Here is a 12,748-nt window from a genome sequence, read left to right as displayed (position 1 = left end):
ATTAGTGAGCGGTGATAAAGGTATACTAGTGCAGAATTTCTTCACCTTTTTTGGACTGCAGTAATAAATTTATAAGACTTGACAGATGCCAACTTTTAAAGAATGTCTGCAACTAGTAATATAGCTTGTTTATTGATCTAAATCAATAAGTATATGGTCAAGAGCCTACTTTTGACCAGCAAAAGATTGATGTATAATTAGTTGAACACTTCTTGTATGATAATCTTTTCATTGATATTGGTTTTTCAGATGTCCTGAAGGGATGTATTTACACAGCAGTATTATTGTCCTGAACATTCAGTGTTGATCTATGGACTTTCATTTTACCCCAAGAGGATGATACCTGATGAAATTCTCATCCCTACATGCCATCTATACTATAAATTCCCTTTCCAACATTTGATTTGATTCATGTCTTTCTTCTAGTTTCTTCTCTTAAAGCCTGAACTTTATAATTGAAAATAGACAGTAGGGGATTAGAAGATCTGATGTAGAAGAAGCCATGTGATCTTGGTTGGAGTTATGTGTCTACCATGTTCTTACGGCTTTCCATCAACTCCAGTTCCCTCACTCTCACTGTGTGACAGGTATACACTCTGAGACTTGACTAGTTAAAGAAACTGTCCATAATAACTTAATGAAACAGCTGAGTGACTCAGACAGATTTCGATTCGCAGATGGTAAAAACAGCCTTGTTATAAAATTTGCATAATGTAAGTGCTTTGCACTCTCATTATGTTTAATCTGTTTAATGCTGCTTTGTGCGAAAGTATAAAAGCTATTCTATTTATTAAGATGGCTTACTGTCACAAATTCTAAATGAAGGACCTAAAGCTTCAAAGTTGCGTGAGAATTCTTCCTGCTACAGTTCTGATTTAAGAATTTTCTTGGTGCGCACTTTGACAAGAAAGAGCTTTTGCTTTATGCTGGAAAGGTAGAGTATAAAGCTAGCGGCATAAAATTGTTCCACCGCAGAGCCCTAATAAAGTGGCAGTATCTTTTAAATAGCAGATTTTTCATGAAATAATTTTGTACTTACCTACCTCCCACTGAAGGAGCTCATCAGTCTTAAACTTTTATAAATTAAGCAGTGCACAGAAGAAAAGGAGGGGGCAGTTACATTTTCATTGTGCAGATGGAGAAAGAGAGGCATTGGAAGATGAAATGACAGGTAGGTCGATTGAGTCAGATCTGTTTGTCTGCCTGGGGTTTTACACTGCCCTCAGTCGCAGTTGTATTTGAGTAGTTTCTGGCTCCTATTCTCTTGCTTTAATGACTAGACTGTACACTCCTGTCTGGTTTCTAGGCTGTATTGTATGACAGATTACACATCTGGATATCAAAAGTGGAAGGCTGATAAACAGAGGCTTTGCATTGGAGAATAATATGCTGAAATGGACTTGGATTCATCAGCAGTTTTAGCCCTTCTGCTGTCAGGTCTTGGAGAAAGCAGGTTTGTTGTAAAGTTAATGTGTTTGGCGTCCCTGCAAACATCAGGGAGGAGGAGACTATGGGCAGCATCTCTTAACATCTGTACCACGACATGGCTACTAAATGAAGTGGCACTCCTCCTAGCTTAGGACAGTGCCTGCTTATGCTGGTCTCTGGGAAAATGGTGTTGGTTATTTCGCCAGATCTGAGTTTATTTTGAGTCTAATCTAATATTCCATTAATATGTAGTGGAATCCAAGCATGGTCCATGTTTCTGCCACTGTTTTATCTTCTAAATATTCTTATATATAAAGCATTTGGAATGCATTTGTGGTAGCAATCATCTTAGATGACTGCTAGCCCATCAGTGGGCTCACCTGATTTGAGATATGAGCACTCCTATAGGCTATACGGTACAGCTTATAGAGCTATAGGAAGATGCTTGAAAATGCACAATACCTTTTTTCTAGCCTGTAAGAGTATAAATGTATAAGTGTGGGACTAAAAAACCCATTTTAAGCTTTGTGTGCACATCAATACTCACCCTACCTTTGGAAATGTTGATGTAGTACTGCCTGCTGCTCTGACTGTAAATCTTAGAAAGGTTTCAACATTTTTTGACATAAAATGTCTGAATCTATGAAGACTTAAAATTTAAGCAACCCTCAAATAATTAGGTTCAATTAGTTATAATTTTCTACATATAGAATCTAATTATTGGAGGGTCATCTTAAATTCATTCCTTTGTGGGGAAAGCAGTGGCAGGGGCAGGTGGTGGGGAGGCAAAAGGGGGAAGAGCCAGATGACCTGGCTCCTGACCCTTGCCTCCACCGGTGCCTGTCCCTTTGCCTCTTGCCTACCTTGCTACCTGTTCTCTCCTCCTCCCCCATGGTTGGTCCTGTGCCATGTAGGTCCCTTATTGCCCCATGCTTTGACGCCGGATCACACACCACCCTATGCTGCCACTCCAGGTCTTGCACTTCTGTGTACCTTGCCAAGTGGATTCCTGCCCCCTCTTTTGACTACACTTTAACTTGACACATGATCCTAAGATGAGGCTTCATTTTTCCCCTTGTTGAATGGGGGAGAAAAACCTTGTCCTAGAACTGAGTAAATACGGTATAACTGAACTAGGAGAGCAGGTCATTTTGTGACCATGTATGTTTTCCAGTGAAGGCTTTATACTGTTGCATTAGAGGGACATCCTTATGGTTTGCAGGCCCTAAAATACCGGTATTCCTTTATATATAAAATTACATTGATGGTGGAAAGGTATGACTAGTTCTCCAAAACCCCAGTTGTGAGGCTGAAATTCTTGCTTCAGAGGTGAGTCACCAAACACCAAAGAGCAACACCACATGATGGTTTTCTTATAAGCTGCCATGGATGCGAAAGGAGCACAGTCCCAGCTCAGGGCACACTCATGTAAGGTATGGTTCTCTGCTCTCATGAAATCAGAGGAGTCTGGGAAAACACTAGCAATAGGATGACACTGTGTGGGTGTGTATGCACATGTATGTGTGTGTGTGACCTTGATACACTCACTTGCTCTGCTGGCTGCTTGTATTGCCTAGTCTTTCTGTTGAAATATGGTCATTTGGAAATGTCTAATAGAAGGGCAAGGGGAGGAGAGTAAATTTTCATGTATTTGCTGAGATTGGCAGATAGAAAAGGAGCAGCATGGAAGTAAGAATCAAATGCTGGATGTGCAAGACCTCCCCATTTAATGTTGGCTGGTGAAACATCCTCTTCCAGCGCCCAGTGCTGTTAGCAAACTGGGAAAACATTAGTAGAAAACGCATTGCAGCTGGGTTTGAAAATGCTAGATGTTAGAGATAGAAATGCTCTCTGACGGCGTCCAGCCCATCGCCCTGCCAGTTCAGGACGGTTCCCTCCCATGTAATCCTGGAGCGGTAACTGTGCTGCTATAGCAGTGCCACTGAAGCATACGCTGTCTTTTCTGCTAATCACTGAGTGATCGTTATGCAGTCTGAAACACTGTGCACGGGTGATGTAAACTTCAGTTGCTGGACTGGGCACCAAACCATGCAGCCCAAGACAATTAACAAGTGATAGAGAAAATGTAATGCCGGGGGTTTCATTCTCCCCTCAACACTCCATTTAGTGGCAGAGATGTTGGGTAGACGTACACCTGCATTTGATATCCAACTTGGGACCAAACTGAAATCCTATACATTTATTGCACTTCATTTGCCATGGAAAGGATTGCCTAGCTCTTTCAGTTCTGCCTTCCCAACAGCCTGCATGGAGACAGCTGTAATGATTGCCCTGGGAAGGGCAGCTTCACCCATGAGAAGGTATCTCCTTGCAGCTCAGGATTTAACCCTCTAAGTGTTAGAGCTGCAGAGTAACCTTAGCTGCACTGTTCTGGTTTACTTTCTGATGTTGCCCATACTATTTTCTCTCTCCTGAGCCTAATGGTTTGAAATAGAAAGAACTGCCGAAGTGAATGGATGAAGAGAGACTTGATTCCTTAGTCTAATATGTGTTCCTCCAAAGAGAATATAATGTTATCCTTATTAGGACAAACTAATTGATTTTTGGCCACCTTCCATTTTTCAGCTCAAGCATTTCATGTGTCACAGTCTCTGTTTCTCTTCTGTATTTTACCCCACCATATAAATCTACTGTGACTTTTATTTCTCTGCAATTATGCCTGTCTGGTGGAATGTAGTATATTGTACTACTACATTGTATTATCTCCAATATAAATTCTTTATAAAATAGTTACTAAAAAAAATTGCTTATGCAAATAGGTTGGCAAGAGAAGAAATATGCAGTGCAACAGTGTGCTGTTATCCATGTCTGACTCTGTTCCTTCTTTCACAAATTTTCATCATTTTCCATAATAAGAAATGACTCTATTTACAGCTTCAGGAAATTGAAGTTGCAGCAGCATCCAGTAGCTTTTATATTGTTTGGCATGTATTTTCATTGCTTAGGCCCCCAAGTCTGCTCCAGACTCCGTTGAAACCAGTCCGGTGGGATTTATCGTGGGACCACTTGTTCTTCCCAGGAAATAATTTTTAATTGCTACTCTTGGGTAAAACAGAAAGGGGCTCAGCCACTGTGAAGCTGAACAAGGTGGCAAAGCAGTCTCTATGGAGAGAGGGAGATAATCCAGCCTGTGAGTTGAGGAGCTCTGAGATAACCCTTGGAGCAGCCAGGCCTGAGGGCGAAAGTCTGAGCTGATATTTCTGTGATCTTTGTGTTGCAGCCAAAGCTCTGGGAGAGAGGAATTTGCACTGTATGCACAGAACAGACTTGGGTTTAGAGCTGGCTAGAAGAGACCGTCTCACCGAAGCTTTATTACTTTTTTTTTTTATTGAGCCAGCTGAAAAAAAAAGGTTCAGCCATTTGTCTTTTGTGCATATATTTATTACCTTAAACGCCTGACTAGGTAGTGAGAGAAACAGTAAAACTCCCAGCAGTACCAGCCTTTGAAATAACATTGTTTTTTGGCTGTATCTCGCCTTTGTCTGGATGCCGAAAGACTACTGGAAGCCTTAAATCTTTGCTTATCTATAAAATCATAATTTTATCTGCAAATCTATGAGGGCAATTGAAGCTGTTCCCCACCCCAAATTTATCTGCCTTTTTTATTATTATTATTGTCTTGGAGGAAATAATTGGTTTCTCTGACACACACTGTGCTTACAGATAACTTCCCTATTTCTGTGTTTTATTGTTTTCGTATCTCTGCGCTAAAAATATTTAATGCTTCTTAACTTGCTTCGGTAGCAAATATCACAGAAACTTGGTTTGATCATTTTAATGGGGACATTGTTGGTATGTTAGTATGCAGAGAACCCCCATTGGGTTTATGGTCCTCATTGTGCAAGGGGCTTCGTGTGGGAAGACATAGCCAAACAGTTTAAAATCTAATGTCAGCCAGATCAGGTAAGTGTTTAGTGTTCATAGGCTAGGTTCAAGCCACGTAGGCAGCCCACATAGTTCACCCAGGCCCCTTTGGATTGTCAAGTTCCAGTTCAAATGGAGGAATCCCACCGTGTGGGGCCAGCCCGGCTGGGAAAGGAGCTTCGGGAGAAAAGAGTTGTAGCTCATTTGTCTGTTTAACACCAAACCCACAGAGGGATGCCATTTTTGTTCCTTGTCTCAGCACATTGCTTGCGCTCAGGTGGGTTGGGAAGCCTCGCCAGCCCTCACTGACCTTGTCTGGCAAACTCGCCTCCTCTCCTTGCACCTGCCGCAACCTGAATACAAATACAGTTTTGCTCCTTGTTCCTCTGTAAGCCTGTGGCACTTGGGACGCATCTCATTCATGTACCCAAAGCACTGTGTGTTTCATTTGCAATTCTAGACTGGTTTGTCCGCTTCAGTTAGGATCTTACCTGGGTCAGCGTGCATTCCCATCGAGCCTCTCTGAAGCTTTGCCTGTTTGACCTCAGTTGATTTGGGCTTTGATAGGAGCACTTTTTTAGATCCTCCTCACTTCATTTTTCATAGGAATAACAGCAACGCCATTTATATGCAGGCAGTAGCTGGTCTTAGTCCCCGCACACCATGTGAGGCAGATTGATATGTCTCATAATTGCTTTCAGTCATGGCTGCCTTCTTATTTTTCTAAGAAGGGGAATTGTGGAGTTTGGCACTTCCTTGAGGATTCGGAGAGCTCACTTTCTGTAGCTTTTGAGGAGTGCCACGGTGTCCCAAAAGTCCTAGTGCCGCGGTGTCCCGGGTGCTGCTTGGGCCAGAAATGGCCCATCAGAGTTAATGTTTTGTCTTCCCTTTCCCACACCATTTTTCTAGAGTACTTTAACAACGGTCAGGTCCCCCAGAAAAGAGCAGCCACAGCAGTGAAATACAGCCCTATTGAAGCCTGAGAAAAGTGGTTCATTTTGTTTAAAAAAAAAAAAATTTAATTGTGTCCCAAAACTCATTTAAAATCTCATCTCTATAAGAGACAGCTATGCCCATCTCAGCTGGATGACAATGATGGCCTATTGCTCATGCAGCTGCTGCGCACTTTGAAAAGGACAAGGACATCAGTGCTAACCCATTCATAAGCTTGTGGTTTTAATCCACACATTCCTGTTAAATTGAGCACTGGTGAAACTGAATCACTATTGATTGTCTTGCCTGTACAGAGGTCTGCGTCGGGTTTGTTCATCTTGAAATAGTTTTTGTCCAGTGTATCCTGCAGATAATACACAACGAATTACCGTGTTATTACCTAGTTTAAGGATGTGACCAGGCTGAGACAGGGTTTGCCAGCTGGCCTGTTGCTGAATTTTTTAATCCATATCTTGGTTTTCATCTTGTCTGGATGATTTGTGCTTAAACAGTTTTTCTTAATATGAGATTGAGGACAAAGTTCAGCAGCTGCTGACCACTGTTAAAAAAAAAAAAAAAAATCTTATTGCAAACCTTTTTTTTTTTTTTTAAACCTTCTAAGATAAGAGCATCCTATTCGCTTATAAGAAACTAGTTTTGTTGAATTAGCCATGTGCTCAATTGGTTTCAGGCCTCAACTATTTCATCTTTGATCACCATTTGGTAGATTGTTTTTTATCTTCCCTTCTGGGCTTTCAATGGTTTTGATCAGCTCCCTATGCTGAGAGTGCTTCAAATGGTCTTTCCTTGTGCGTTAAACAGTTTGCTGTTGCACTGCTTCATGTTTAAGGCTGCTTTGCCAACCGACTTGCTTAAGGGGTGTACTTGGTAGCCGTGTTGGTCTGAGACAAAAAGACATACAAAAAACTAGAACTCTTGGTTCCAAAATGATAGCTTTTATTAGACCAACTGGAAAATGGCAAGAAAATTGTCCTTTTCTGCAAGCTTTCGGGAATCAAATTCCCTTCATCAGGCTCTGGGAAAAGTGTAGGTGGTACAAGATGGTAAAAAGTCCCCAGAGGTCGGAAATAAACTTCATTTTTGCACAGAGGGAGTGGAAGATAGAAGTCTGTCCTCTGGGTCCATGAGAGTGTCTTTGTGAGCTGTGTGGAGTAGCTCTTTGATGTGTGGATCAGGTAGAATTCCTTCCCTGACGGTGTCAGATGGTAGGTAGGGAGGAGAAAAACTTCCTTGTTGGCCTGCAGTGAAGTTTAAAATCCAAAATCGGCTGAAATTTGGCATCTTTCATGTTTCAGGGGTAGCCGTGTTGGTGTGAGACAAAAAGACAAAAACCTACTTGCTTAATTTTTTTCCTTCTATTGTATGTGTACTTTCTGCCAAATTTTGTAGAGTCTGGAGATATTTAGTGAAATTTCTTCTAAATAGCTTTTTGTCCTAGGGTTTTCAAACCGCTTTTTGGTCATTAATTAAGCCTTGGGATATTTTCCCATGGCACAGGTAAACATTTGAGTTGAGAGAGAGGGGATGAATAAAGTATGGAGAAGATTAAGTATCTCGCCACAAGTTGCAGAGGATTCCATGAACGTCCGTGTGGACACAGTGCAAGTATCAATACCCCTTCTGTCAGCTGCCTCTTGGGAGCGTTTCTTTTTTGTTTAGCAGAACCTGTTGTGCCAACCTAGATCAGATGAAATGCTACAGGAACATAGGCAGAGAGGGCTAAGGAGCTTCCACTTTATACAAGCAATGAGGGAACCGGAAAGGTTAAGTGACTTGCCCAGCGTTGTATAGCAGGTTAGTGACACACTGAGAATCCAGGGGTGCCTGTAGACGTGTGCTGTAATTACAGCACGTCAGAGCAGACTTGATTAATCGAGTCTGCTGCAGCACGCTAATCAGCATGACAATAATAGCTCCACTAAATTAAGGTGCCTTACTTTTCAGCTGTACACATCACAACAGATGCCTGACACAGCCTTCATATAACTGCATTTAGAATGAATGTTGAATAACCTGAGGAAATATTGCTGCAATCATGACTCTGTAGTCTCCCAGTCCTGACTAAGCTAATTATGTTGAGGCCTCCTCATGCAAGTATTCTCCATAATTAATTATAGGAGTAGCACTAGATTAACAGTGGCAAGGCTTTTATTTGAAAAAAAATTGCTAACATCAGCAACATCCACAGGTTGCACTCCCCTTCCCGCCCCCCTCCCGCCAAAAAAAGAAAGAAGAAGAAAAAGCTTTTAGCTACTAGGCATGGAATCAAATGCCTTATAGATGCATAGCATTCCACTTTAAACAATCCGTGGAGCTGCTACGTGTTCCTTTTTTTTCTTGGATGGGCTGTGTAATAAGCTCTTAGCTCAGATAAATTCCAATTGAGGAGTCAGCCAAGGCTGTTGCTAAATTAGCATGACAGGCTTATTAGACAAATGTAGCCCAGACTTGTCAAAATACACAGTTCTTAAAAATCTTAGCACATCAGAAAAGTCATGTAATTAAGCCTTTTTCCCTTTCTCCCTTCCCCGTGTACTGGCCTCATTTAGAGTACACATGCGTGTGCGTGCACGCGCACAAAACCTTCCCCCCCATCTACCTACCTCTGTTTCCTCTCTGCTGTTTCACTTGTTCTTGAATGTCCTCCAGCTGGTATTACGGTTTCCTGCCAGGACCTGTGATCAGTGTGGTACATGGCATCCTCCAAACTGCAATGCATGGCTAATGTTTTGTAATATTTAAGGCTGCAACAAACTTTTTCCAGCACTTGAAACATTGATCTCCAAGTCAGATGAATACCTGGAAGTGGAAGTTGGCTTTTGAGTAGAAACTAATTGCTGAGGGTGAAATTTTTCTTCTGTGGAAGCAGCACCAAGCGTTTGTAAGACTTGAAGTACGTTTACTTTTGCCATGCAGGTAAAACACCCAAGGGATCAAACTGCCTTTAAGATAATCTGCTGGTAGAGAACACTGTTTTAATGACTAGAGCAGGAGCAACTTATGGCCCCTGGGTTGGATCCGACCCACAAAGCAGAGCTGGCGTAACTGGTCAGGTAGCAGAGGCGACTGCCTAGGGCAGCAAATTGAAGAGGACAGGAGAAAGTCTAAGGCAAGTTGAAGGGGACAGGAAAAATTGTGCGCACAACTTGCAAATGCGAATCGGTGGCTGCCTCGGGAGTCTGGGCATGTACAGAAGCAAGCAGGGCAACTCCAGTGCTGCGGAGCCGCTGCTCCAGACCACTGCCTAGTGCCCACCCTCACCAGGTCCCAGGTATGTTACAAGGGAGGGAGGCAAATTTTCACTTGCCGAGGGCATTAAAAATCCTTGTGCTGTTTCTGCTGCAAAGCCTTTGGATTTGGCCTGCAGAGCAGGGGCTTTGGTGATGTTTGGTGCTGGGTGACTTCACCCGTGTTGTGCTGTGGCTGGATGGCAGGGAGAAGTGGCAGCAGCCTGATCCTAGCTCTGGCTGCCTTTGACCTGAGCTGGGTCATTCCAGCCTGCCATTGGTGTACACTGTCCTCCCTTGGACTAGAGCTTTAAGAAAAGTGGTTGTCCCACTTCTGTGCGCGCTGTCAAGCCTTAAGATGTGAATCAGAAAAAGCGAGTTCCCATTTCTGGTGACTAGGACACTGCCTGCAACTTTTTGCATTCAGCCAATATCTGGTTTCTTTCCCCCCCGCACAGGTGCAGCATATAGGGAGTAAGAAATGTTGTAATTTGATGACCAGTTTAAAAATTGTACCTGGGGTTGATGGTTGTCTTAACACGTAGATATGATTTTTTGGGTACTCTTCATAGCTCTCCAGGATAACAAGACAGATGTCCTTTTTCTCTTCCAGTTCAAGATTCATGGGGAATGGTACACGTGGATTGATTACGACCGTTTTCAGGAGCTGGTCCAAAACTATGACGAGAGCGGAGGATCTAAGACTTTCACTGTGGCGGATTACATGGCCAGAACTCCGTGCTGGGCAGTTTTTGGCTCCAGAGAAAGGGGCTTCGATCCTTTGGACACTAGATATCAACGGAAGAACAAGAAGGACATCTCAGGCTGTTGATGTTGTTCAGATGGGGTACTGAAAAAAGTTGATTTTTTTTCCTTCCATAGCGTAACATGAATACAGAATATCTGCACAGTGTCCCTGATGTTTGATTGTTACAAGGAGACCAGAGACCTTTATAGCCCCTTTTCCTTCAATTTCCTCTGACTCCTTGGATTATAAATATTTTATGCTCTCGTTTTTTTAATCTAGTCCAAATGATCCAGGTAAGCAATTCACTGGCTTTGGCAGGGTGCCATGTAATTCTTGCATAGACTTTGCAATTAGAAAGCAACGACTTGTGACCCATACAATTTGGCGATGCCATTTTTTATTTTGTTGCTGCGCTCTTCACTGAGGAGAGAGCCTGACATCTGTTTGGTCCTTGTTCCACACCAGTTGCTATTAAAAAATAAAGAAGATTAATATGGAGCCCAATCTAGCAGGGAGTATGGTGTCCACTGAGGTTTCTTCTAGTAGCGCAAGTCTTTCATACTTAGATAAGTCTCGTCTAATGTCACGATTCTTTTAATGACTTTTAAAAACTGGTTTTACACCCCGTCCCTCTTGAGTCTCCCAACAAAACATGTCATGTAGCTCTTCTGTACCAAGTCATGCTTTCCTTATTTACACATGATGTCCAAATAATTTCAGTGCCAATTTGGTATGAGGTAGGTTCTCAGGACTTGATCTTTTCAATCAATTCGTAATGGATTTAAATTTGAATCCCTAATTTAGATGGAAAACAAACACATCAGGTCTTAACACCCAAAGCAGCATTTTCTACGTTTGAGCTGAAATGATGAATGATTGAAAGCAGTCGGAAACAATGAGGAACAATGTATAAATGTTAATCTCTCAAACCAGGTCATTGGTTAGATTTGACTTTTCGTTGAATATTCTGCCGCGTCTCTATTCAAAACCTTTCGGCAGTTTCATTTTTTTGTAAAAAGCTTTGATGGTGCAAGAGGAATTGGGGTCTGATTGTGAGCTTCCTAACACTGGAGGAAATAAATGGCAGCACCATGGAATTGGATCAAGGTGCAGACCTGTCAGTTGATGTTATTTGAGACTGAATAACGTGTGGAGCCACAGAAATATAAAACCCCCATAGAAGGTGAAGTTAATGTGTGTTTACGGATGCTTGTGTCAAAAACAGTGGGACACACGTGGTATTTAGCTATATTCTGAGATTTTTTTTTAAACTGTTGCTGCAAATTTACATTTAAATAAATGTTTTGGTGTTGTCATTGTGGAAATCATTGTTTTCATCTGCTGTTCTGTTGTGAAACATGCCAAGCCGTTGCATGAAAACATGCGGTAAGAGGGCAGGAGACCTTCCTCAGTAAGCTGAGAAAATCACTGTGAAAATAGCTGGGACCAGACCTTCAGATGGTGCCAGCTTAGACCAGCTAAAAACGTTGATGATACACGCATACAAAATCTGGGTAGGAGACTTTGGTGTACTGCCTGTGCTGATAACGGAATGGGATTGCATCTGAGCATATTCTGTAGCTTGTAAATTCAGGTCAAAATGTAAATGTAAATTGTTTGTGATGTTATACAGTAAAATCTCAGGCTTATTATAGAATCGTAGAAAACGAGGGTTGGAAGGGACCTCAGGAGGTCACATCTAGTCCAACCCCCTGCTCAAAGCAGGACCATCCCCCAACTAGATCATCCCAGCCAAGGCTTTGTCTAGCTGGGTCTTAAAAAACCTCCAGGGATGGAGAGTCCACCACCTCTCTGGGTAACCTGGTCCAGTGTTTTACTACCCTTCTAGTGAGAAAATTTGTCCTAATATCTAACCTAAACTTTCCTTCCTGCAACTTGAGACTGTTGTTCCTTGTTCTGTCAAGACACATTCTGGCCCTGTGTTAAGTCGAGCTGTGCTTCCCATGCTTTTTAGTATTATCAGCATCTTGTCAGTAGTTTCTCCTGGGGGTTTTTAGTGTGGCATAACATCACTTGGCCATTTTACAGAAGTACTGTGGGTTTTTTTTTAGTATGCCTTCCCATAGCTGGAAGTATTTGAACAAGAATTAATAATACTTCTGCCTTAGAGCATGGGCACATCAGCATTAATAGGATTTTTCTTTTTTTTCTTTTTTTAAGAACTAGCATCCTTACATTTAAAAAGAAAATTCAGGAAGGACAGTAGGAAATGAAATAAAGTATGAAATTTTTCGACAGTCCCTTGTGTTGCATGATTGTACTGTGATGATTATTTTCTATATGGAGGCATGGCTGAGTTTTTTTTTTTTTTTTTTTTTTTTTCCCCACTGGCAATTTAAATGTTTAGTGCTTTTGCCTTGAAGGCAAAGAAAAATGAACACTCTAGGATCCACGTGTGTGAAAGGAGGTTTGGATCAGAGTGGAAGATGCTTCACTCCATCTTTTCTCCATTTTTGTTTCCCCCTTAACCCTGCAGAATCGCCCT

The 12,748-nt window shown here is 42.0% G+C and overlaps 1 protein-coding gene across 1 annotated transcript in view; it reads left to right on the top strand.

The window, feature by feature from the left end:
• Positions 1–11,864, top strand: part of TYW1 (tRNA-yW synthesizing protein 1 homolog) — a 144,203-nt gene extending 132,339 nt beyond the window's left edge. Inside the window, exon 16 of the mRNA XM_025215033.1 lies at positions 10,108–11,864. Within this exon, the coding sequence (XP_025070818.1) occupies positions 10,108–10,326 (219 nt within the window). The 3' untranslated portion in view covers positions 10,327–11,864. The remainder of the gene's footprint in view (positions 1–10,107) is intronic.
• Positions 11,865–12,748: the final 884 nt, after the last annotated feature.

The sequence above is a fragment of the Alligator sinensis genome, unplaced genomic scaffold (assembly GCF_000455745.1).
Source record: "Alligator sinensis unplaced genomic scaffold, ASM45574v1 scaffold1227_1, whole genome shotgun sequence".
In the NCBI taxonomy this organism is placed as follows: Eukaryota; Metazoa; Chordata; order Crocodylia; family Alligatoridae; genus Alligator; species Alligator sinensis.
This window is presented reverse-complemented; position numbering and strand designations above follow the sequence as displayed.